Source organism: Podarcis vaucheri (assembly GCF_965113315.1).
Source record: "Podarcis vaucheri genome assembly, chromosome: 5".
Lineage (NCBI taxonomy): Eukaryota > Metazoa > Chordata > Lepidosauria > Squamata > Lacertidae > Podarcis > Podarcis vaucheri.
The window spans coordinates 55,218,482-55,245,587 of NC_138763.1; the positions used below are offsets into that span (position 1 = coordinate 55,218,482).

At 43.2% G+C, this 27,106-nt stretch overlaps 1 protein-coding gene across 2 annotated transcripts in view; it reads left to right on the forward strand.

Annotated features, from left to right (window-relative positions):
* GRK5 (G protein-coupled receptor kinase 5) overlaps positions 1-27,106 on the forward strand; it is a 153,020-nt gene that overhangs the window by 91,166 nt on the left and 34,748 nt on the right. For both annotated transcript variants that reach the window (XM_082222681.1, XM_082222680.1), the window contains exon 4: positions 1,529-1,606. In XM_082222681.1, coding sequence (XP_082078807.1) covers positions 1,529-1,606 — 78 coding nt within the window. The remainder of the gene's footprint in view (positions 1-1,528; positions 1,607-27,106) is intronic.

Here is a 27,106-nt window from a genome sequence, read left to right on the forward strand (position 1 = left end):
TCCTTTTTGGGCATAATAATTTCTGGTTCATTTCTGAAAGCACTGCAATGCTCCTGTGCAACATTCAGTTCACCACGGGAGCATAAGAAGCTACCATTAAAGAGAGTCAAACCATGAGTCCATTTGGTTCAGTGCTGTCTACACTGGCTGACAACAGGACTCTCGGGATGTCGGATACGAGTCTTTCTCAGCTCTTACATGAAGATGTCAGAGACAGAACTTGAACCTTGCATGTAAGGCATGTGTTCTGTCTCTCTGATGGGGGTCATTTCCTGCAAACCTTCTGTGTGAGACAATTGGGGAGGGGGGCATGCCTCAAAACGCACATCAGTATTAACAAACAGTAAATTGAGAAGAAAGGGAAGTGAGGCCCTGGGGATTCTGCAAAAGATGCTACAGTCAATTAGTAATCCTCATGAATCGGTTGACTTACCCAGTGGGCAGAGTCACTCAGAGAAGAGTTAGACTGCATTCAGACAGCACTTTATTCAATTTTCTCAACATTTTCTTACCTGAAATTTTCTATGTTTTGTGTGATCATTCACACAATGTAGAAGGCATCTGATATGGGAGACACATATCTTGTTTTTGTAGTTGGGGTCTGTTCCAGGATAGGCCAATGCAGGCTGGGCAGATCCTTCACCACAATGTTCACCAAAGCTAGGTAAGCACACCTTTGCCAGGTAACAACTGTGTTTCGGGAAGGACAGGATTTCTGCCTGGCACCTCTCCAAGGTAATCTGACCAGTACCATCCAGTTGTTGTCTAGGTGACAGACAAAACAGTAGACACAACTATGACAGCTTTGCTGACTGCCAAAATTCAGCTCTGCCCTTTTAAAATGGAAACCAGAAATGTCAAGCTGTCTGAAACTGTGGCCAGAATAGGCCAGGTGCAAGGTGAAGGCATGCAGAAATGTGAAAATAACACAAAGATGATTTCTACAGCCTAGATAAAGCAGGTAAAACATTCCTTAGGTCAAAGGAACCAACTTAAAAAATAAATGTGCATCTTTAATAATGAGAGGTCCACCATACTTTGGCTATTCATCAAACGTGTCTTCTGAAGAATTTTTGTTGCACAAGCTAGACAAATGGTATTATTTTGACTGAGGAGATCCCTTTCAAATGTAAGCTCAGCTTTTTGGCCAACTATTTTCACAAAGGCCTAGGCTGAATGGAAGAAGAACCCACAAACATTTGAAACTATCCTGTATTATAATATTCCTGGAGTATCTTGATGTATGTAGAGGGCAATGCCTTGTCCTTCAATTTGTGTGTGTGTGTGTGTGAGAGAGAGAGAGAGAGAGAGAGAGAGAGAGAGAGAGAGAGAGGAGGGAGAGGGGAGAGTGTGTATTTGCATGAAACATTTGTTTAATAACCTAACAAAATGTTAATCTCTAACATTATCAGACTGTGTTTGGAAATCTTCCAATTGTTCCCTTGGTTGTTAGAATGCAGCAATCCTGCTCTAAACATTTCCCAACTAGAAAACACAGCAGCTAATCCTTTCTCATTTTCTTTTCCAGGCAGAATATGAAGTTACTCCGGATGAAAAACTAGGAGAGAAAGGCAAAGAAATTGTGATGAAATACCTCATCCCAGAGGTAAGGAAACACCTGAAAAGGTAGTGCTAAAAAATGCAGCAGGACAGCTGCAAGCAAGGTTCTTGTTCTATTGTCTAGCAGTTCCTGTCAACATAACATGCAAAGAACAAGATCAAGGCCTAAATTCTCTAAATTCAGGAAAATTGCGGGGTAAACCCTTCTGGAATTGCATCGTCTCAAATGGAATCTCATGGCTGAACAAATACTGGTGTACCACACCAACATTTCTTGCAAAAACCACCTTGTACAGACCATCAAAAAGGAGTTGGGGAAATCAAACATAGTGGCAAGACTAATATTTATTAGAAGATCCCAATGAATTTCAAGCATATGACTTCACAGCAGTCATGGCTGTCAATGAATAAACCCTGTTTTCTAGGCATGTGGATTCTGGTAAGAGTAAAGAGGGCTTGTTTCTACACACAATTTAGGGTTTTCCATCATCTCCTCTGGTGGCGTTTTGACCTGCTGTCTCCGTACTGTTGTTCCATGCAGCCAGCTTGTGTTCTGTACCACGCACATTGGAAGGTGTTAAACGTATCTTCTGTTTTCCGAGAACACAGTTAAAGATACCCTGCCTTTCGAAAAGCAAACACACAGCAAGAAACAGCCCCTGTAAATGCACCCTGAGAGCCTGACATTAAAACAAGTGGGAAGCCAGGTATTCAGACTTGTCTTTAAAGAACAGTAATTCCTGTTTTTGAACTACTGGCTTATGTCAAAAGTACATTCCCTTCACATGAAGAGTTATATTGAGCACTGTTGCCTCCTACTGGCGGTCAAGCCGTCTTCATAGAATCATAGAATTGTAGAGTTGGAAGGGACCATGAGGGTCATGTAGTCCAGCCCCCTGCAATGCAGGAGTCTTTCGCTCCAGGTGAGACTCAAGTCCATGACCCTAAGATTAAGAGTCTCGTGCACTACTGGCTGAGCTCGTCGTCATAGATTCTGACAGTTACTTTCCCTCAAGACTGAGGCAATTTCTTATTATTCTTGCGTGGGGAGATACTTGGCCAAAATCCTTTTATTTCCCCCACATTCAGCGGTTACTAACTTCCTTTCACTCTGGATTAGGGGTCATTAAACTTGAGTTGGCTTGAACAATTGGAGTTGTTTGTTGGAATATGACAGCATTTGTCAATCTTTGATGCTTGTATTGGACTGCATGTGCTGTGTGGTGTATCCACTAGATGGCAACCCTAGCAGGACACAGAAGCTCATAGATCTGGTTAGGTTGCAGCTGGATGGAATAAACATCTTTGGGTTTCTTGTACATTCAGCGCCTTCCCTCAGCCTCCCTGCGAGATTATCTGCCACTAAGCAGTAAGTGCTCTCAGCCTTGAGTATGTGAATTATCCTACCTTTCCAAAAAGAGTTACGGGGCCCCGGCATCATTGCTTAGATTCTTTCACTGCGGAAACACGTTTGACCCTGGGAACAACATGTTACGCTTTTTAAAAAGTGTCCCATTTAAAATTTAAGTGATACAACATGCTCTGGCAGGAGAAAAGGCAGATTTTTGCTTTGTTTTGTTTAGTCAACAGTTTTCCTACCATAAATTTTTCATTGGTTTACGTTTTCTCTCGGGGAGCTCTTTGGAACCTGTTTTTACTTACTTAGTCTGGTTAATATCAAGTACATGAGAATGTGATGCCCCTGTTGCTGCTGCCCATTCAGAATCAGTTCTAAACCTGGTCAGGTTTTTGTCTTGCCTAGGTGGCATTCGACTCCACACCAGAAGCTTGTAAACTGATGAGGGCTAATAGTTGAAAGGGCCACTGTTTTGTAAGGAAAAATGAGGCTCTCCTTCCATTTTTTCAGATGCCATAGTTCACTCAGTTTGATTTCTCTTGAACTTTGGAAACAAGTGCTGCATGCTGAGTGATATCCTGGAGGTAATAAAAGCTGGTAAGCACCACTAAGTAGTGCTGGCAAATGTGGTGTATCATTCTCATACACATTACCAAACAATGCTTTTTCACAAATACAGTTCTCACATTCTCAGTGTTCCTTGCATTAAAGACTCAGATTTCTCAACCTTTACTTTTAAACAGCACGGTCCTACGCATGTTTGCTTAGAAGTAAGTCCCACTGAGTTCTGTGAGGTTTACTTCCCAGTAAGTGTGTGGATTGCAGTCTAAAGCTCTTAATAGAAAATTCACTACATTTCCCCCCATTTTAGTGTCATCCTACGTATGTACGTAAGGAAAGTCAGACATGCTGGATATGAAAAAGAGAAAACAAATTTCAGATCTTTTTAGCGGTTAAGGACCAACATTCTTAGTTGTGTTTGCCACATCTGTGAAAGCAAAAAATAAAATAAAATGCAGTTTCTATGGGCTTCTTCATAGAGATGCTAAAAAAACTGTTCTTTGTTTTCCTCTGTAAGTAACAAACTTTAACTTGGAAAATTACTGTAAGAAGAGCTTTGTGTGTGAATTTTCAACATGACACATCTTTTTGAAAGATGGTTGATTTCTAAGTTCATAGCAAATATTTGGTTCAGATCTGCTCCCACGTGTTAATAGCTTCAGTGCTGTCATCTTAAACTGTAGTCCAGCTGCTGTGTGTAGCAGAAGTTGCTTTGGAGAGAAAGTTCACTGCAAAATAAAAGTTAAACTCACAAGTCTCGTTTTGTCCCCCTCACACTACCATACACTTGGCAGAAAGCAAAGAAACTGTATTTCAGAAATACACCATCTGATCCAAATATAACAAGCTTTGGAAAACTGTACCCAATAATTTAAAGAAGTGAGTGCTCTCAGACAAATTTTGGAAGCGCATATCCTTGTAATAGCCGTAGTAGTGAAAAATTCTTGTCCCAGCATTTTCTAAGCAGCTGCTATAGAACCATTGGTTCAAATAATTCTGATCAGGCTCTAACCTAACTCAAACTGGAGGAAAAAGAGGGATATGGAGAAAGTAGCCTACTGTACAAAAGTAGTTTGTACAATAATTGATATTATTTGTTCCATCCAGTTTTTCCTCTCACCTGGCCCACAAATGCCATGTGGCCCTCAGAAGATGGCTCGAAGAATATGTGGCCCTTGGGCTCCAAAGGGTTTCCTATCTCTTTTCAGGGCTTGAGATTCCTCCAAGTTCCTTCTAATAGCATTATCAAAATGGAGTGGTTTTTTTGTCTAGATAAAGCAGATGGTTCCCCCCCCTCCATTGCTACTGTGGATAAAAGGTGGGTTTTTTTGTGGACAACAATTCATACTGCTCAGGGTGAGAGCCTGGGTGGATTGGAAAGCAGGGAGATAAAGGTGTTAAGTTGCTCAAAAGCCACAGGGTGAGTTAAGTTGGCACAGAATGGGACCTTCTTTGAAAGAGGGACAGATGAGGAGAGAATGGGTTCCCATAAGTGAAAAACAGGATGGGAACTGTTGCTAAAGCCAGTGGTTGTTTGGTTGTTTATTCTGTTTAAATCTGTTTCAGTACCTTGTGTTTGTTTTCACCTAGTTATTCGGCTATATTGGAAATTTCACCATGTTGTTATTGTAGTTTTGCTTGTTTACCTTATGACAGAATTGTTAAATTATTGTTTATTGGACCTGTTTATGTGATTTTGTGGGTTTTTCATATTGTTTTTCTATGCCTCGTTCTTTCTTTTTTTATTACTTTGTTCCTTGCTCTGGGATTCCATAAAGAACGGGCTATAAATAATTTATATGCAAATAAAACAAACAAACAAACATTCCTTTAAGAAAGCAACAAAATACTGAGATGGGTGAAAAAGTGATTTAATTCACAGATAATTTGGAGGTAACAATTCATGTGTGAGCCCAGACCAGACCTGGGTTCCTTTGGGACAAAGAGTGGGGCCATGAAGTTAACTTGTTAAATGAATGTTGCCCTTCTGCCTATTTTTCATTGTCCGTCTTTCATTATCCTGGCAGAAAAGGTGATGCTCATACTCAAGTGAGCCTTTCTCTCTGTATGATTTCCAGAGAGGGGTTCTAATAATTCTTTGTGCAAAGGCCACTTTTGCGCTTTCATTGTTCCATTGTGGTGGGGCTCTGCAATTGTTCGTTCTGCTTTGAGAGTTAAAACAAAAAGAACTCTCATTGGATGAGGGCAGAAAACACAATCTCTCCCACAGACAATGTTCCCAGTGATTCACATCTGCTCAGAAGTAAGTCCCATTTGAGTTCAAGGGGGCAGGCTCCCAGGTAAGTGGGTATAGAATTTCAGCCTCAGTTGTTTTGGCTTGGCCTTGAGGTCCATGGACTCTTGTCAGAAAAAGAAATTTTGGAGCACACTTGAGGAAACATGAACAACATTAAAAAGCAAATGTGCAGCAAGTGCTGAGGGAGACAAGACGCATTCGGATGGTCATGTCTCATATTGATTATCCAAAATACAAATGTTCTGTTTCACCCACGCATGCACCCCTTCACCCCTTCCTTTGCAAAAGCCAGGAAGCCTCTAATTAATCACATTTCCCTCTTTTGTCCAAGCTGGGAAAGTGTGGTTGCCAGCTTGGGATCAGTCAGGTTATTAAACTGTGGTTTGAAATAACTTTATAGCCAGGATGGGGCAAATGGCACATACCCACCCACCAGGACGTACATGTGTGTGTGTATGTGTGTGTGTGTGTGTGTGTGTGTGTGTGTGTGAGAGAGAGAGAGAGAGAGAGAGAGAGAGAGAGAGAGGATTTGTCTTTCTGACTTGTGACATGGTAGATGTTCATGTTTAAATGGTGGCCTCCATTTAAAGAACGACAATTTGTTTTAATAAGGAGCAATTGCAAAATAGGACCCTCTGAAAAGTTCAGTAAATAAGACAGGGCAAGTGCACAACAAAAGGCTTATCAGGAAGTGCCCCACACCCAAAAGTCTGTTTACTCAAGACTTTTCCTGATTGAAGATGGATTTTTCATTACAGTGGTACCACTGGTTACGAACGGGATCCATTCTGGAGGGCCGTTCACAACATGAAAAGAGCGCAACCCGCAGCGGCACATCTGCGCACGCGCGGGTTGCGATTTGCCACCTCTGTGCATGCACGTGATGTCATTTTGCGCTTCTGCACATGGGTGAGTGGCGAAACCCGGAAGTAACCCTTTCCGGTACTTCCGGGTCACCACGGGACCTAACCTGAAAGAACGTAACATGAAGCAAATGTAACATGAGGTATGACTGTATTACAATCACCCTATAATTGCTTCAGTAGGCTGGGGGGAGGAGTCTGTATGGTGGCATAACTCTTGAAGAGTTAAATATTAGACCTTTATGTTATGAGGTAGATTTAGGCTCTGTTTTTCAGTTTCCATTTCAGTTGTGTTCTCTGCCCAGCTAGCATAAATAAAAAAGCATGTTTGTTTGCTTATTCTGTGGAGTTTGATTATTCTGCAGTTAACGGTGAATAGAGCAGAATTGGGTATAGAATCATAGAATCATAGAGTTGGAAGAGACCACAAGGGCCATCGAGTCCAACCCCCTGCCAAGCAGGAAACACCATCAGAGCACTCCTGACATATGGTTGTCAAGCCTCTGCTTAAAGACCTCCAAAGTAGGAGACTCCACCACACTCCTTGGCAGCAAATTCCACTGTCGAACAGCTCTTACTGTCAGGAAGTTCTTCCGAATGTTTAGGTGGAATCTTCTTTCTTGTAGTTTGGATCCATTGCTCCGTGTCCGCTTCTCTGGAGCAGCAGAAAACAACCTTTCTCCCTCCTCTATGTGACATCCTTTTATATATTTGAACATGGCTATCATATCACCCCTTAACCTCCTCTTCTCCAGGCTAAACATGCCCAGCTCCCTTAGCCGTTCCTCATAAGGCATCGTTTCCAGGCCTTTGACCATTTTGGTTGCCCTCCTCTGGACACGTTCCAGTTTGTCAGTGTCCTTCTTGAATTGTGGTGCCCAGAACTGGACACAGTACTCCAGGTGTGGTCTGACCAGAGCAGAATACAGTGGCACTATTACTTCCCTTGATCTAGATGCTATACTCCTATTGATGCAGCCCAGAATTGAATTGGCTTTTTTAGCTGCCGCGTCACACTGTTGGCTCATGTCAAGTTTGTGGTCAACCAAGACTCCTAGATCCTTTTCACATGTACTGCTCTCAAGCCAGGTGTCACCCATCTTGTATTTGTGCCTCTCATTTTTTTTGCCCAAGTGCAATACTTTACATTTCTCCCTGTTAAAATTCATCTTGTTTGTTTTGGCCCAGTTCTCTAATCTGTCAAGGTCGTTTTGAAGTGTGATCCTGTCCTCTGGGGTGTTAGCCACCCCTCCCAGTTTGGTGTCATCTGCAAATTTGATCAGGATGCCCTTGAGTCCATCATCCAAGTCGTTGATAAAGATGTTGAATAAGACCGGGCCCAAGACAGAACCCTGTGGCACCCCACTAGTCACTCTTCTCCAGGATGAAGAGGAACCATTGATGAGCACCCTTTGGGTTCGGGCAGTCAGCCAGTTACAAATCCACTGAGTGGTAGCATAGTCAAGACCGCATTTTACCAGCTTCTTTACAAGAATATCATGGGGCACCTTGTCAAATGCCTTGCTGAAATCAAGGTAGGCTACATCCACTGCGTTCCCTTCATCTACCAGGCTTGTAATTCTGTCAAAAAACGAGATCAGGTTAGTCTGACATGACTTATTTTTCAGAAATCCATGTTGACTATTGGTGATCACAGCATTCCTTTCTAGGTGCTCACAGACTGTTTGCTTAATAATCTGTTCCAGAATCTTCCCTGGTATTGATGTCAGACTGACTGGGCGGTAATTATTTGGGTCCTCTCTTTTCCCCTTTTTGAAAATAGGGACAACATTTGCCCTCCTCCAGTCTGCCGGGACTTCGCCTGTTCTCCAGGAATTCTCAAAGATGACTGCCAGTGGTTCTGAGATCACATCTGCCAGTTCTTTTAATACTCTTGTATGCAGTTCATCTGGCCCTGGAGACTTGAATACATCTAAACTAGCCAAATATTCTTGCACTATCTCCTTAGTTATTCTGGGCTGTGTTTCCTTTGCTGAATCATTTGCTCCAAATTCTTCAGGTCGGGCATTGTTTTCTTTATCGGAGAAGACTGAGGCAAAGAAGGCATTGAGGAGTTCAGCCCTTTCTGTGTCCCCTGTTTGCATTTCACCATCTTCTCCTCTGAGTGACCCCACTGTTTCTTTGTTCTTCCTTTTGCTACGAACATACCCATAAAAGCCTTTTTTGTTGCTTTTAACCTCTCTAGCAAGCCTGAGTTCATTCTGTGCTTTAGCTTTTCTGACTTTGTGTCTACACGTGCTGGCTATTTGTTTGAATTCCTCTTTGGTGGTTTCCCCCCTTTTCCATTTTTTGTACACATCCTTTTTTAATCTTAATTCAGTTAAAAGTTCTTTAGATAGCCACCCTGGCTTCTTTAGGCACCTTCCACGTTTCCGTCTCATTGGTATTGCCTGTCGTTGTGCTTTTACTATCTCCCTCTTAACAAACTCCCAGCCATCATGAACTCCCTTTCCTTTTAGTATTGCTGTCCATGGGATCTCACCCAGCACTTCCCTAAGTTTTATGAAGTCGGCTTTCTTAAAGTCAAGAAATTGAGTCCTAGTATGCTTGGCTGCTTCTTTCCGCTGTATAGTAAACTTCAGAAGAGCATGATCACTCGCGCCTAATGATCCTTCCACATCTACCCCATTAACCAGGTCATCAACATTGGTTAGGACCAGATCTAAAATGGCTGTTCCTCTTGTTGCTTCTCCCACTTTCTGGACAATGAAGTTGTCTGCAAGGCCAGTGAGGAATCTGTTTGACCTTATGCTCTTGGCTGAGTTTGACGTCCAACAAATATCCGGGTAATTGAAGTCCCCCATTACTACTATCTCCCTTCCTTTTGCATGCTTGGCCATCTGTTCCAGGAAGGCATCATCTATGTCCTCCGTTTGGCTTGGGAATCTATAGTAAACTCCCACAATGAGGTCTCTGTTATTCTTCTCTCCCTTAATTTTGACCCAAATGCTCTCACTTTGGCTTTGAGGTTCTAAATCTTGGATCTCTTCACAGGTATACACATCCCTGACATATAACGCCACTCCTCCTCCTTTCTTGTCTGGTCTGTTTCTCTGAAATAGATTGTATCCCCCCATTATTACATTCCAATCGTGGGACTTATCCCACCAGGTTTCAGTGATGCCTATTATGTCATATTTAGTTTGCTGTACCAAGAGCTCAAGCTCATCTTGTTTATTTCCCATGCTTTGCGCATTAGTGTAGAGACATTGAAGTCCATTAATCATTCCCCCGTGTCTCTTATTTAAGGATTTTTTCCTCCCACCACTAGGTCCGCGTGCTGTTTGCTCCATTTGGTCTATGACATTTGGATGATCATCTTCATTAATTGATAGACTCCTACCTTCAGGAGCACTGTCTCCCTCCCCCACATTAGTCAGTTTAAAGCCCTCCTGATGAGGTTTCTGAGATTTTTGGCAAAAACATTTCTCCCAACCGTTGTGAGGTGCAGCCCATCACTTGCCAGAAGTCCATCTTCAAGAAACTGTAGTCCGTGATCTAAGAATCCAAACCGTTCCTGTTTACACCATTTGCGAAGCCAGCTGTTCACTTCCACTATTTTCCCCTCTCTCCCTGGGCCACGTCGTTCAACTGGGAGGACAGACGAGATGACAATTTGTGCATTTAGTTGCTTCAATTTCCTGCCGAGAGCCTCGTAGTCTCTTTTGATCTTCTGGAGGCTATTGCTTGCAGTGTCATTGGTTCCCACATGAACCAAGAGGAAGGGGTATTCGTCAGTGGGTTTTATGATTCCTTGCAGTCGTTCAGTTACATCTTGGATCTTAGCCCCGGGGAGACAGCACACTTCCCGAGACATCTTGTCAGGCCCACAGATCACTGCTTCTGTTCCCCTCAGTAGGGAATCCCCTATCACCACTACACGCCTCCTCTTGGGTTTGGTCGGGGTTCTTCCGTGAGCTGTCCGTTCCAAGGTCACCTGCACATTCCCTGAGGACTGACTTTGCTGCTCGTCTTCATATACCTGATCGACTGTAATGAGGGAGAGATCCTCAAATGGAGTCTGCTCTTCGTCTTCCATGCTAGGGGAGAGGACCTCAAAGCGATTGTGTATTTCTAAACAATCAGAGTGAACCCTGGGCCTCCTACTTCTTTGAGTCACGTTTCTCCATATATCTGGCTCCTGTGTTGGTGAACAAGACTCCTTCTCAGGGGAGTCCCCTGTCTCCTCCTTGGTGGGGACGGGTACTTATTGCTAAAGGGTGAAATAAAATGCTTTGGGGAAAATAGCTACCCTAAGTTATCCTTTACTCTTTTAAAGCACTCACTTTACTATGGCTAGCTGTCTGAGTGTCCAGTGTAACTCAGGCCTAATTTCTAACTTACCCAATGTGTACAGCTCAGCATGAGGTCTTTTCAAGATTTCTAGGCATAAAAATCAACCCAGGAACTGGTTAAAAAAAATCCAATTGCTTACCATAATTAGTTTCCAACCACTTACTTAGCCCTTTATATAGCAATGAGTTAAACATTTCCCCCTTGATTGTCCGTCAGGAAAGAAAATCTAAAGGTCAGAAACACAACAAACACACCTGAAAGTACTTTCTCTCTGCCCTTCCCTAAACTTGTAGCTTGTACAAGTCTGTTTTTCTGCTGGAATCTAAAACCGAGATACCTAATCCAGCATCAAAGCCATGCTGATACTCAATTTCCTGTTCACTTGACCTTTACAGAGTCCATTGTGTAAGTTAACACTCAGGGCATGGAGGAGAAATGAAGAAGATTGCTGTGTTTCCATTCCACCCACCCTCACACCCTTTCCCCTCAGTGAGAAGGGAGGATTGGCTGGCACTGTGCACCTCCCCCTCAAAAATGCCCCACCCAGAACAAAGGTGCCAGTTTGCCCTCAAGATTGACAGGGGGCCCGGCATGTGTGTGACGTCATGCATGTGACGCACACCGTCTGGAGGAGGCTGAGCACTCTGGAGAGCTGGCTACTGAAGCTGCATGCCAGGCCCCATCAAGATTGAGGGGCCCCCGGTCCCCTGCCAACAAATATTGAGGGGGCCAAGGGATCTTTGCTCCCCCAGAGTTGGTGTCACTGCCTAGAAATGTGGCTGCCGCATCAAACATAGTAGGCTCACTACTGTTTTATTATTTATTGAATCCTGGCTTGTTCTGATGTCTGTGATCAGACAAAATGGGGATATAGGTCCACTTTGGAAGAAAAGTGGGAAACAGAGGCTTAATGGTTGGATCTTGTGCTTCATAAATGGAGAAGCAAAGGGGCTACATATGCAGATAAAAAGCTTCTCGTAGCTCAGTTTATTATTGCCCAAACCAGGCAGAACAAGAGCACCACTGGAAGGAATGCTGTGCATTCACCCACAGTGTAGACTTACTCAAGAAGCTTGGCTTGCGTACAGGCCTGTGAGAGGGTGACGCTGGGAATTCAAGGTAGAAAATGTCAAAAGCATCCTTTCCCTGCTTTTGTATTCTCACCGTTTCAGCAAATCCACTTTGGGTTTCAGATTTAGCTTCTGTTGTGGAATCAAATCTGGGGGACCGTGGGAGAGAGTTGAATACGGTTATAGCTGAACTGGCTGCACTGCCATTTCCCCTTTCTTCTCTCCATTTCCCCTTGGCTGTAATAGACCAGCAGAAATGCCTGCGTCCGTCCCGCAATGCCACTGTGTGCTGCCTCCGCACATCACCCCCGCTAGCCCGTCTGGGTGAAAGCTACCATCCCTGGTTCACCTAAATCATTAGCTCATTATCTCCTCTCTCTCTCCCCCAGCATAACTGCTTGTGATCCATTGTCTGAAAGATGCTATACAAAAGCAAATTGATTGGAAATTGCTGTTAAGACGCTCTATGTGCCATTAGGGCTTATATTTGGACTCAGCTGGGTACTAAAAACATTGCTGAATAGCGGGGCTAATGTGCACTGTTATTGCCATTAATGTACTTTACAGATTCTGAAGAATAACAACTGCAGCAGCTTTATGATCTGAATTCCTGTTTGTTATCCTTCTCTTCAGGAAATGCACATAATAATGGAAAGGTTTGCAGGAGGTGAGCAGGACAAGTGTATCGTTGGAATCTACCCAGAAGAAAGAGGGCAAGGGGGGAAGAAACAAGCAGTTTGTTCAGTAAAATTGTTCCCTTTGTTTTTCAAAACAATAATAGGGTGACGAAGGAAGGACCTACTCTTAGGAAGGGGAAATTACCTTATGCTTTCAACTGGTACGGCAGCTGAGGAGTGCATAAATTCTTTGTTTCTCTCGAGGGTTGTAGAGAGAGGGGAGGTACATTACAGCCATATTAATCAAAGGGTTGCCTTTCTTTCGTGTTTCTTGCGAACACACAGAAATGTACTGTTGGTTACGTCAGTGGTAATGGTGGGTTGTAGGCAACCATGTCTGTGCACAAGCAGAACAGATGCCGCTTGTGCAAAAGAACGTGATCATCTCTCCCCTTGCCAAATCTACTTTGGAGGGTTGAGGGATGCACAAACCTAGAAAAGTTTGTGGCGGCGCTTCAGGTGGAGCAGAGGAAAGGGAAGTTCCATTGCACCAGCGGGAATCTGCTCACACAACATTGAATGCAGCCCCTTAATTCTGATCAGGCAAAAAAAAAGTTAATTGCAGCAATGGTGTACTGGGGAGGAAAGCGAACCTAGGTTTTGAGAGCTTTTGGGTGTGCAGCTCTGAATGCCACCCAACCTCTGTAGCACACTTGTGTCACTGCTCAGCGCTGACGTAACTGTCACATCTGTCCTGACATCTCCGCTTCTGCCTGTGAGCATCACCCTGCAAAACATCAGCTGCTGTTTCAAACATCACTGTAAACTGCCTTGATGTGGATTAAGTGGTGATGTTCAGAAAGCGCATGCTCTGCTTATGGACAGACCCGGAGTCTAGGCATCTGCTCTTAATTATCCCTCCCCCCCAAAAGTAGTAGTTATAAAATTGCTGTGTTGCACACCCTGACGTTTGTGTGAATTGGTCCAGCCTGCTTCCTGTTTGGGGTCATCATATCACATGATTTTTAGCAATCGGTGCAATTTCATATTATACCAGTCCATTTCTAGCAAACCCTTCAGTGTCCCCCCCCCCATCCCAGGACTTATTGCTGTTTCAAATGGTGCTCACGCCTTGGAGCCTCATCTCCTCCCTATTCACCTCTTGCTAGGTAAGAACTCTTTAATTTCAGTTTAGAAAAACCAAGAAGCCCCATGGGTGTTTGCCAGCAATGCATTTCTGAGGGGCAAAAGAACAGCTCAAGGCATTTCACATTAAGGACTTTTTCTCTCTCTGATAAGGCTTCCATGGATTGTTTTTTCCCCAGTGTGCTCACTTCCTCAAGCAAAATTCAGCAAACGGGTCAAATATCCAACCCGCTCATTTTCCATTTATAGGACTACCTCCAGGAAACAGAACATCCCCACCCCCTTGATTGCAAATGTGCCTAGAATTTTTTTTTATTTTAGATTATTCAGTATATATTGCTGTAGTTTTAAGACCAACTCGCAGAGGGCCTCTAACAGGCAAAAACTAGTCACATGACGGGGGGGGGAGGATCTGAGTGCCACCTGAGGTCTGTTGTTAGTATCGATTCCTGTGATTGTTATAAATCAAATCAATAAAGTCGAGTCCAAGGTCTCAGATGGAAGATGAATGAACATTATGAGTGTCTTGAGGACATGGTGGTTCTCTTGTGTTCCCCTGTACAAGTTCTGCCTTTTGCTAGGTTCTTACGGATTCAACTTTATGGGTGATATCCAACGAAAAACATTTATTTCCGTGGGTCTGCACTGAATCTGGCTTAGTTGAATAGCAGCCTATGTAGCATACTCCAGAAATAATCTTGATGTCCCTGAGAAATCAGTAAATTTCAACAAGTTTCAGTTTGCCCAATTATTTCAATAGCTTCTCGCTCTGCATAGGATCAGACCACTGTCCTAACGAACAGCCTTTCAAGGAACTTTCTTAAGGCTTAGGTGTAAAGGGTGGTCCCACTCCCTGCAAAAAATCAGTCTTGTGTTGCTAGATTAATGGAAGGATTGTAGCTTAGGGCTTCAAATACATGCTTTCCATTCAGAAGATCAGAAGTTCGGTCCTTGGCATCTCTAGGGTAGGGCTGGGAGAAAACTGTGTCTGAACCCCTGGAGAGCAGCTGCTGGTTAATGTAGGCCAATGGCGGAGGATCAACTTCACTGGGACTCTCCTACCCCTAACTTTCTGTGGTCTTGTTCCCTCTATCATTCCCAATTCACATTGGCGGCCTTCTTTTCGACAATAATTGCATTAGCAGTGCTGTTAACCTTACTCCTCCATGTCAGTTTTCCATGGCCAGGATTTATTATTAATAAGCATTTTTCCCATCAACAGAGCTGTGCTATAATATAGGATCTCAGTGGGACCTAAAAATACCCCTTGAAAGACCAGCTTGATTAGGGCTCATTTTGCTTAGAATTGGTGGCTTTCTCACGGTCTCCCCTGGCCCTATCTTCTAATCCCTTACCCACTGTTTATAAGCCAAATGCTACTTTAACTAAACATTTTTGAGAATTTCTCTCCTGATTTACTACTGGCAACAGTATGCAGTCTGTTCTGTTCCATATATCATTGTCATAGGAAAATAAATATCAGTAACCCATGTGTAGGCGTGTGTGTGTGTGTTTTGTTGTTTTTTTGAGTTGAACATGAGGGCAAAGTTCTGTGACCCAGGGTCTCACATTGAGGACACTAGATCTGCTTATTCAAAATAATTTTGTCAGAGGCCCAGACAATGATCTGGAAAACACATGGAGCAGTTACGTGGATGGAACTAAGCAAGCTTCCTCTCATTAGTACCCTGTAAATGTTCCTGTGAGTTCCTATGGAGGAAAGGCAATGCAAGACGAACATCGTATTTAAATAACGCACATCCACATTCTTTCTACACAAGGCTCTGATGAATGCTGACTGGAATTACTTAATCGGGGATCCATAAGTTTCAGAGCAAAATATATGCCGCCTGAGGTTGTTTAAATGTGAAAATTCCATCTTAATTCTCCCAATTTTTGCAAAGCAAAACCGACCACCTCACAGGTGGGAATGCATTTTTACTCTTTCAAAACTGATACAGGTGGTTATGAAGCAGTTTTTAAAAATCTGTGTCATATTTTGAATCCTGCACTACTTTAAAACACACACACAATAGAAAACAATAAAATAAAGCAGATAAGACAAGAAAATTTTTAAAAACCTGCTAGAAGAAGAAGAAATTCCTGCGTTAGTAGTTTTTTAAAAGCATAGGTAACTAGAAGTATTTCTGTTGGGGGTGTAAATGATATGAATGAGGATGCCAGGCAGACCTCCCTAGTGAGCCAATAGGAAGTATTTCAAAGAATGAGAAGCCATTATTAAGATGGCTGCTCCTCCAGTTACCACAAATAAAAGACTCAACTCCAGCCTCTCAGTGCTCAACGCTGTCTCTTCTATCAATTATGTGGGATGGAGAAGCTTAGTTCTACAAGAGATTTCTTCCTTTTCTTCCTTCTGGTTTACAGTACAGTGGTACCTCGGGTTAAGAACTTAATTCGTTCTGGAGGTCCGTTCTTAACCTGAAACTGTTCTTAACCTGAAGCACCACTTTAGCTAATGAGGCCTCCCGCTGCCACCACGCGATTTCTGTTCTCATCCTGAAGCAAAGTTCTTAACCCGAGGTACTATTTCTGGGTTAGCGGAGTCTGTAACCTGAAGCGTCTGTAACCTGAAGTGTCTGTAACCTGAGGTACCACTGTATAATAGATTTGGGATCTTTAAAAGCAGATTTCCGCGTATCAACTTACGGGGGAAATGAAAGAAGCTCCACCTGCTCCTTTAACAAACTCTGACCTGAAGCTGTGGTAGAAAGGCAGATGGAAGCAATTGATGGAACATCAGTGATCTGCTGCTAGAGCAGTGTGGGGACCTCTGGGTGACATTTTCCAGACTTGATTGCTCAGCACACACTTTTCAATGAACCTTACCCTAGTTGCAAGGGAGAGCACAGCAGCAGGTGCACAGAGGGACAGTGGCAAGTTATCTGGACAGTTTAATCAGGGGCTCAACAGAGATCGTACTATAAAGGTGATGCATACAATTTATTATTACTCTCATTTAAGAACTTTGGAGTGTTTCCTCTTGGTTAGCTTTTAGTTGACTTTTCCATGCTGCTTTTGACACCCTTTCCAATTCCAAAGTTTGATGATGTTGATGGTAACAACACCTTCTTAACATTTAGTGTCACTCTCACTGAACCCATTTCGGGACATGTTTGACAGTCACTTTCAACTCACTGCTCTCAAAATGGCTTTGTTCAAAGTTGAAAGTCGTTTCCATTACCTTTCTGCTGTTTTCCTCTCTGCCATGAAAGCTACAAAGGCTTTGTTATACAGTGGTACCTCTAGTTGCGGACTTAATCCGTTTCAGGGTGCCATCTGCACCCTGAAAAGTCCACAACTAGAGCACCTCTTCTGCGCATTTGCGCGGTGCGATCGAGCGCTTCTGCACGTAGCACGCAGATCACTTCTGCGCATGCACGGGCAGCAAACCTGGAAGTAAACACTTCCAGGTTTGCCACGTTCGTAAGCTGAAAGTGCGTAAGAAGAGCAGAACACAATTTGTGCCAATTTGTGTGATTTTTAAAAAATCAATCACTATATAAGAGGGCGATGAATAAAACAACAACAACAACAAATGCAAAATCTCAAAATGTGCTGCGGAATTAGTTTATTGAAGAAAAGAAACCCCACAAATCTTTGAGACCAGGAAGCATTTTCTATAGCTGGCAGCACCTGTTTTAAAGTCAGATGTGAAAAGACAAGTTGCCCCAGAAGAAGAATAGAAATATTCAGCCATCCACCTGTTTTTCAGCAGATTACCAGAAAAGATCTGTGCCTTTCAGTTTCATTTTAACTCCCAGCATTGTTTTCTGAATACAACAACTAGCTAAAGTAGACCGTTCCTCTTCTGATAACTGGATAGTTTGCCTCCATCCTTCCCCCCCCCCCTGCAGTGGGGCTGCTGGTGTTGCTGCTGTGCTGTTGCCCCAACTCATTTGGCTTGATAAATCAGGGGAAAAACAGAGCCCATTATTTGTTCACAGGGCAATTCCAGATTTGATGGGGCCTGTGGCAACATGCCTTCTTGGTCCCTTCTCCGTTGGTGGGCCCTGGTGGTGGCAGGTATAGCTCTAAGCAATACCAAGTGGCTACATAGAGGGACCATCTTAATTCCTCGCAATACTCCTGATGTAGCAACATTTTAAATGGGGAATGTTAAATCATAGCTACATGCAACTACTTAGCGTGACTTGGTGTGCTAGGCAGGTGAGAAATGTGAAGGTAGGGGAGGGGTGGTACAGGGTTACGTGTACATCAGTGGTGGGTCCTACCAGGACGTGGTGCCCTGGCACCCACCTCAATAGGCCAGGTACAAATTCTCATCCTGATTGTCCACTCTGAAATGTACCTGGATCATCTCCCAGCCACTCACACGTTGTTTTCACTGAAAGTCGTCCAGCAACCATCTGCCTCCCCACTAGCACCGTCTTCTTCATCTCCTTCTAACATTTAGCACGCACTGCAATTATGTCTTGAAAAAAGAAAAAAGATCCAACTCCATTATTGCAGTCTCCTTTGAAGTGGAGTGAGAGTGCTGGCTGAAGACGAGCCTCCTGTAGTCTCTTTCCAAGATGCAAAAGGTTGATCTACTGGCAGCAAAAATAATGATTTTGAGCACGGTTATGACAAGTCTTTTAACTATTCATTTCCTGCCTTGAGGTTCTGTATGCACGAGCAATACTGTCGAATGGAGACATTTTGCACTCCAAGGAGTCATGTAATTAGCAAGAACAGCAGTGCTGATGCTGTTGAACAATGGATAATAAAAACTTGCTTGCTTGCTTGTTGGGTTACAGCAATTTGTATCTCGCCTTTCTACAGAAGCGGTATTTGAGGCGGTCCACAATTTTAAAAATAAAAGCAACAAAACTACAAATAAAAGAGTGAATTCTAAGAATAGCAGCAGTTTATAACAGCATATTAGTGCTTCTAGGGGCAGAAATACTTTTTATTTTCTTTAACGAGATTTAAATGCCACTTAATTAAACAACAACAAATTAAGTGGTTTGCATAAAACCATAAGAGGTTTGTGTCAGGTGTGACAGTTCAGGTGTTACAAAAGAACCACATGACAACAGCAGTGGACTTGGGTACTTTGGTACCCTGTGTGAGGCCAAAATTTGGTGCACAAACCCTCAGCCCTCATGCTGCCTTCCCAAAGGTGGGTAAGAAGCACGCTGCTTTGGGAAGGAGCCACAAAAGTTCTGGCAGGGTCCTAGAGCCCTCGCACCTCCTAGCCAAAGCTGAGAAAGTGCTAACTAGGCTTTGGGAAGGAGGTAGGAGGATTCTAGGACCCTGTCAGAGCCTCACACCTCCTTCCCAAAGCCCAGCACCTCACTTACCAAGCTTTGGTTCAGTGCACATAGCACTGTCCCAGTGACAACCCTGTGGCTGCCTTGTAATACTCTCCTGAACCTCTCAGTGGTGGTCACTGTCATCAACAATGGTATCCTTCTCGAGTACCTGACAGGAGTGGTTGTAATAAGTGCTCTGTTGTGTTGATGCCACTCATGTCTGGGAAAAAGAACCCAGAAGGTGATGATGCTGGGGTACTACAGCTCTCCCCTGCCTGACCTGTTGTCAGTGGGATTCCAAGGGGTTGCATCTTAATTGCTTGGTACTATTTTAAATATTCACGAAACAATTGTGCAAAGTCATACAGAGATGTGTCCCACAGAGTCCTTAGTATGCAGGTGCTACCCAGATCATATCTCTCCTGTATATGTAGCTCTAGGGAGGCAGTGGAAAGCCTGAGCAGCTGTTTGTTGGCTGTGAAGGACTGGGTGAGATGGAGTAGGTTGAAACTTAATCAAGGCAAGACCGAATTACTGTTGTGGATGGACAAGGATGGCTTACAAACAAGAATCAGCTGGTGTAGAAAAGGTTAGTTTACACCCCTTCCCAATCCCTCGAATTCCCCAGCGAATGCAAGATTGGACCACACATCTTGCTGAGATTGTGTCTTGTTTTATATGCTCATGTGCTTGAAATTCCTCCGTCGAGGTCACTTGGGGTTTGAAGACTGGGAAAGGGTTAAGCATTGTTGTTTCTCTGCTCTCCCTCATGGTTTAGTGGAAGTGGCTTTTTTGGTTCAAAACAAAACGCTTGGCTACCACTGCACATTTGCAACATGCAGTTTGGCCAGATATCTGTAGATGTGCCTTGGCAGATGGATCCGGTGGTTTTCTTGCCTGGATTCATGTGGGTAACACACTTTTGCTTCCTGGGGAAAGTGGTTCCCTTTCGGAGGTCTTAAGGAGCATTACGTTTCTTTGTGCTGCGGAACGCTTGTTTCCCAAGTCCTAGATCGCTTTAAATGAAGAGGAATGTTGCTGCAGTGTTGAGAAAACGACAGGCAGAAAAGTACTTGACCTGCCAGCCAGGCCTCTCCATGTAAATTAAACTAATATATTTAATCAGGCTCACGCTGGACGCTGTTCAAAATCCAGAGCATCACAGTTTAAATATTCTACCGCAGCTGTTGTTTGTCCCAGAAGTCAGAGCTGAGGAAAAACAGATCATGCCACTGTAATTGTGTATTGTCTGCCATGGAAAACATGGTCATGGTCCCCCTCCATGTCCCAAGAGCTGTTAGCAAGGGCTCTCGCTTGGAGAGTTCAGATCAGCCTTTAACTTTTGGAGCATTTTCAGGGCTTGGGGGATTGTAATGTCTTTTTCATCATCAAAAGCCCTTTCTTCGGTCGTGTCCATTCTCAGTGAGCCCAAACCATTTTCAAATGAAGGACAAAATAAGAGCCTATGATCTTGGCCCAAGCACATTGGCTTCCAGCTTGCACATTCAGAACCTGTGCAGGTCCAGTTGTGCGCACCTGACTTTACACTGAGCAGGAGGAGTTTGTGGAGAAGGACATGTTCACAGGACATGGATTTATGATATGAAAAATGCTAATGTTGATGATCACGTTCAGAATATTTTCCACACATGAATACCTGGAGCCTTTTGGCCCTGAAATATCACTGCTTGTGTCCAGCCAGCCGTGGGAGCCTTGTGGGCTTTGGTAGAAGCTACTGAATGCGCAAGAAGGAACTGTTTCTTCACTTCTTCCTGCTGAGGATCAAACTGAATGTGAGCATTTCTCATGAATTTTGCCCCTGCAGAATAAATGGGGGTGGCCCTCCTCCAAACCTAAGATACACCATGGTATATGGGGAGGGGGACCCTATCTCTGTGTCCCTGCAATGGCCCCAGTCAGTATAAAAGTATTGTGTTTGCATCACAGAATTGGGAAGAAGCCTCCCTGGTTATGTTAATCGTTTAAGCTTGGAATACTGTTTCAGAAGCCTTTTTTGAAAGCAGGAATTTTTCACGCCATCTGTTCACTTGCATTACTCAAGTTTTGCTAAGAACATGTTATCTATTATACATACTCTCCCTTATATCTGTACCCTTTTGAAACCAAGAAACAGTGTTCACTGCAACAACCAGTAAGGACAGGTAGGAGCCAGTTTAGGGGGGGGAAGTGAAGGCTTTGGTTTGCCTTTGGCAAGTTGTAAAGAAAGATCAGAGGCAATCCTTTATGACAATACAGACTTTCCATAAAGTAGCTAATCAGTTCCATGGTTTGTGCCAGAACAGGGCCAAAATTTGACATGAGCTGGAAAGCTTGAGATTAGTTCAAATTCCCCCCCTACTCCACCCTAAACTGCATCATTTCCATTCCTTAGCTTTTGTCTTCTGTTCCACAGAGATAAGTTTTTAAAGCTGGTGTATTATATAGGTTTTGCTTTTTGGTTTTTTTTTTTTACAAAATGGTATGCCTTGATTTTGCAAAAAAACCCAAGAAATGTACATTTATTAAAGAACACACTTTAAAACAATAAAGTGCAAAAAAGGGAGCAACTGGAACAAAACACAACATCAAATTGAAAAGGAGTGTAAAACAGACCACTGCTCTTTAAAAAGTTCTAACTCTATAACAAGGCCTCAGAGGATGCAAACATTTGGAGGACCAACAATTCAGTAATGTGGCGATTTGAGTGGCTATTGAGTAACAGGACAGTGACAGCCCACAGTGACAGGCAGCTATAGCCCCTGCTGAATCTCTCCTCTGAAAAGGAGGAGTCAGACACAACTTCCTCTGAAGACTGTAAAGAAATAATGCGTCTCACATGGGAAGACGCACTCCTGCAGATGCAGTGGGACCTGGCCATGGAGGAGCAAACAGAATAAGTAGTGCTTGCTGCTAACATTTGCAATTAGTTAGTCTGTTCACAATTCCCATCAGTGTAACAAACCACCACCTTTGGCTTTGATCTTTGCTTTGATATTGCTTATTGTTGATCCCTTAGGAAACTGATGTTTGCAGATGTTCAAAATGTTTTGCTTTACCTCTTTACCCAGTGGCGTAGCGTGGGGGTGCAGGGGGGCCGGCCGCAACATCTGGGGATTAGGGTTAGGGGGCGCAAAACCACGGGTTAGGGAGCGCAAATTACTTGCCTTGCCCCGGGTGCTGACAACCCACACTACGCCATTGTCTTTACCTCCTCTTTACTGTAACGCATTTCCAAGGTGCACTTTTACATGCATTCATAATCTGTTTCACAATATAAAAATGTAGGAGATTTTTTTGTCTGATTTTATCGTATTTTATAACATTGGCCTTGGGATTCAGAATCAAACAACTGATTCACACCTGGATTAGTTTGCCCTGTACTATTTATAGCCAGCATTTTAAATTGGTTTCATAAATATACTGGCAGCCAATATTGATGATCAAGGAATGGATTAATATATTCTTTGTATCCAGCCCCCATTAGGAGGTATGTGGCAATATACTGCATAAGTGGAAATTTCTGAACCATTTTTCATGGGCAGTCTATCATAAGATGGCAGGCCTGGTGAACAATTTGGGGAAAGGTACCATTCCAGCTGCTTTTCTTGAAGGTTGCAAATAGAATTAATAGCATTTATTATGATAAATATGAAAATTGTGTGAATATTGATATCTGCCTGGAAGTCTTAAGATTTTTAGGAGGCCTGGTAACATTTACTGCTTAAATCGCAAGTGCCATTTGAAATACATCACTTTCCCCATTTACCGTATTTTTCCATGCATAAGACTAGGGTTTTTTTTAACCCAAAAATTAGGTTTAAAATTGGGGCTCATCTTATACACGGGTAGTGCTGAGGGGTGTTTTCTTAATTTGGAGTCTCCAAAAATAGGGGGCGTCTTATACATGGGGGCGTCTTATGCACAGAAAAATATGGTATTTGTGCCCAAGCCTTGATATGTTTTTCAGAGGACCTGGCCTAGGTGCTCCCATCACATGAAGTAAGGCAGGTGCTACCAGGGAGAGGAGTTTTGGGTGGTGCTCCCTGGTTATAGAGTGGGTCATCTTGCATATTTTATTGTCATTTCAGCACATGCTGAAAACCCTTTTATTACCCCAGCCCTTTTAAAAATCAGAGATCTTAAAAGATAAGAGGGGGATTTAAAATTATGTATTTTTAGTTACACTGTAAAGTTAGTTTGTTGACATTTTTTGCTGCAGTTTGTTTTACAGTTTCTGTGTTTTGGTCTTTTGTTAGCAAGTTACGAGTTTCCCAGGGAACATTGTCAAAGGGTGGCTTACATAAATGCTGCAAACGGATGCATAAATATTAATTTTTATACTAGTGTCTATCATTTGCGAAGACATGATGGCAAATATCCTGGAAACAAGCCTTGTAACGCAATCAAGGCAAATGCCATACTTCGCTGGTAAACAATATTTAAAAAGGATGAAATGTAGCCATTAGCCAAAGGTCTTGATTTGTCTTTTACTGGGCAACATAGACGTTTTCTGACATTTTCCAGCAAGCTCCTGAAATAGTAAGAAATCCTTGTAAATTTCAGTTCTGCCAGGGTTTCTGACATTTGCTACTTTGCTTGGCTTTATGCATACACCACAAGACTCCTGGGGTTGGTTAGAAGCCGCTTCCCGTGTGTGTACTGGAACGTGCATTGGGCACCATTGAAAAGTGGAGGGAAGGGGTCTTGTGTGTGTTGATGGGGTGCTTTATGGAATTTTATAATTACCTTAAACAGAGAAACTCGCAGCATGAGGCAGAACTGAAATCCATTAAACAGCTAGTATGCACTGTGTAGATAATAAGGCGAACCTTATTCTGACTGAAAACCCATTGGAACCAGTGCAATTCCCCCCCTTTTGTTTAACTAGGCTTTAGTTGAGGCCTATCCAAGGCATGTCCCTGGGGCAGGAAAGGCATATTTCTGTGCCAGGCAAATCTCCCTTTAATGACATATGAATAATGTGTGATATTTCCAGGGGACAGCTGCAAATTATACTGGAATCGAGAACAAGAGCTCTGGTTAGATACAAATGCCTTGTCAAAGGTCATAGGCATTTAAATCTTATGTTTCGGGGTGTGGAATGCGACGCTTGGGCATTATAACTTAACCACAATGCTGCCATTAGAACCAGTCCAGACAGAACAAATGTGTTCATTCTACTTTCCTTTTTTCCTTAAAGGGGAGGAAACATTTGGAACAGATGCAATAATAAGGCAGAGTTAGGGTTTCTGTTTTGTTTTTCTTCCAAATGATCCGTTTCCACCCTAGCTTAACTGCCTGGTTGCAAAGAAAACCTTCGGCGTTGGTTCTGCTGGCTTGCAGTGTTAAGTTGCCAGTTCCACACTGCTGCTAATGCCTAAGAAGAGATGTCCAACCTATGGCAGTGACACTAAGGGGAACACAAACAAAGTTATCCACCTAGATGTGGCAGGCCTGCCCCAAACACAGCCATTTGGAAAACCAGGGTTATCCTATGCTCTGTTGTGTGGTGGCTGCGAAGTGTGGGAGGGGTCCAGTGCTGGCAGCCCTATGTGCTCCAGTGCTGCAACCCACCCCAGACCTCCGTAGATCCACTGAAATGAATGAATATGACTAATTTAGGGCCATTAGTTCCCATGAGTCTTCCCTGAGTAAAATTTAGTTGAATGCTTGCTTATTTACCAAGGAGTTGTAGACAAACAAATCGAGAGCAAATATGGCTGCAGAAGACAAGCTGGTGTTTGGGCGACATTCCACCCTGACTTCCCTGTTTTGCGTTTTAAAGAGATTCTTCTAGTGAGAATAGTAGTTTGACCACACAGCATTTTCCAAGCATTTTCTCACCCAGAGACCCTTACAAATTGCTTATATTTGGATGTCAGCTGCCCACATGTCTACCACACTGTTTGTATTAGATGTAGAAGCCGTTTTGAAAGAGTTACTAGCTTAACCTTTTGTTTGGCAAATGAACTATTTTAAATGTGAGGGTGTGTTTGGATAGTTTTTCACTAGGACACTTTTTGAAACTGAACCATAACATGCTAGACTCTATTTGTTTAATGCAAATGACATTTAAAGCTACACACCATATGTTAACTTCACCTGATTTGCTGCACATTTAAAACCTGGCAGTATCAGAAGCTCATTTGTGGCTGAATATTTTGTATAAGGCCAGGGCTGCTGCTGCTATAATTATAATTATAATTTTATTTTCCTTTTAAAAATCCAAGTTTTCCTAGTCAGATTAAAGTTGTATTTGGATCTGAAGTCCCATACATTTCGTCTGAGGAGTATTGCCTAGTGTTGTGGATGAAGACAAACTCCTTTTTGAACACTGCATTTTCTGCCCTGAACACAAATGCTTTGGGATGTAGCAGATGGGCATTCAACCCTTTTCTTTCAGGGTGGAATTACCTGCTAAAGAGGTATAAGACTGCCACCCAAAGTAGTAGCCCATATTAAGTTCTCTCCCCGACCAGTAGGCTCTGTCCCCTCCTCTTCATGACATGTAGAAAAACAGAGCTGTGACCTGCTGTTAAAATGTTATGAATTTCCCCATCTGTGCCATCAGAGCCAGTGATGAGAGGGAAGGTACAGAAGCATAGAATATAACTATTCTTTATATAACATGGTTCTGACCTGACTTATCAATCTTCCTGAGGTCTTGCCCACTTGTATTTGCTTCACTCTTTGAATAACAACTGGGCATGCTGTGGATTCTTCTTGAGTTTGTGGATCTGGTTGAATCATGTGCCTGTGTCATGGACTGCCTGGATGCAGAGGAGTGGAAGAAGGCACCAGCTGGGGAATCCACAATGGAAGAAGGTTCAGAGACAGGGGATTGGTGGTGGACGATGATGAGTGGTCAGAGGGAGAAGAGGGAGCAGATTGGGAGGAGGAGGTGATGGAAGCTGGAGAGGTAACAGGGTTTAATGAGCAGGAAGAGGCTGTAGCAGAGAGCAGTCCAGAATCAGAGGCAGAAGAGACGGCTGGAGGGGAGAGAGGCCAACATGCAGAGAAGAGGTTGGCTGCTGAAGAATCCAGGGGGTTTCTACCTTCTGTTGTGACTAGCTTCTCTCCCCCTGGTCTCCAGGAACCCACGGAGGTATGAAGAGGGTGGAGGCGCTGGAGCCTCAGCTTGCTTGGGAAGGACCCAGTGGAGAAGGAACCTTCGAGAGTGGTGGGAAGGCAGGGACCTTCAGTCCTTGCAATTGCCTCATTGGGGCAAGATCTATTGGGAAGAGTTGCTGTGCTCACTAGGCCGGAGTTGTTTTGTTTCTCTGAATAAAGAGTAAACTTCACCGACACCTTGTGAGTTTTTGCTGCCCTGCTGTGAACACCTGCCCTGACAGCCTGTTGGAAACCTTGACTTTATTCCATTTTTCTCATGTTTCTTTACTTGTTAAATTCCACGTTTTGTGTCATCAGTCACATGACATAAATACCACTTTTTGGAAATCTGGGGGAACCTAGTGGAATTTAGCACTTATTTTCATGTTAATTGTTTCCAGCAAGAAATCTCTTTGCAGCCCTGTTAACCCAGAAAATTGTGGGAGTTTTGCAGTGTAATTTTCCCACTCTTTACATGGCTCACACCATGTGAGGGAATCTGAGGCAGTATTCCCGCATATCGTTCTTTCCTGCCATTTCTATCCTGGGTGAATCCTAGGGAACAGAAGCACTCAATGGCAACATGTCAAATGGCACCCAGTGTTGTGTCACTTCATGCCCACTGATGTGATGAAATTTAGTGTGACATGGCAGTGTTATTGATCTAAAAACCACTGTTTCTAAAAGAAACGGATAATGCAGTGTAAGAAGAGCATTAGAAACTAGGATAGAAACACAAACAATATAACCAGGAAAACTAACATAATAATCCCGTCTCCTTATCATTAGGTTTACTTGGTTGGAAGGGCAAGGAAGAACAATTATGGAGAATAGTGTTTAGAGAGCCCTTGATTGACCAAAAGATGTTGCACAGGATTTATATTCTACCTCAGTTCCATGGAACTCAAGGTGGTTTATTTAGGTTGTTTCCCATCCAATAACTGACCAGACATGGACCTGATTAACTACAGC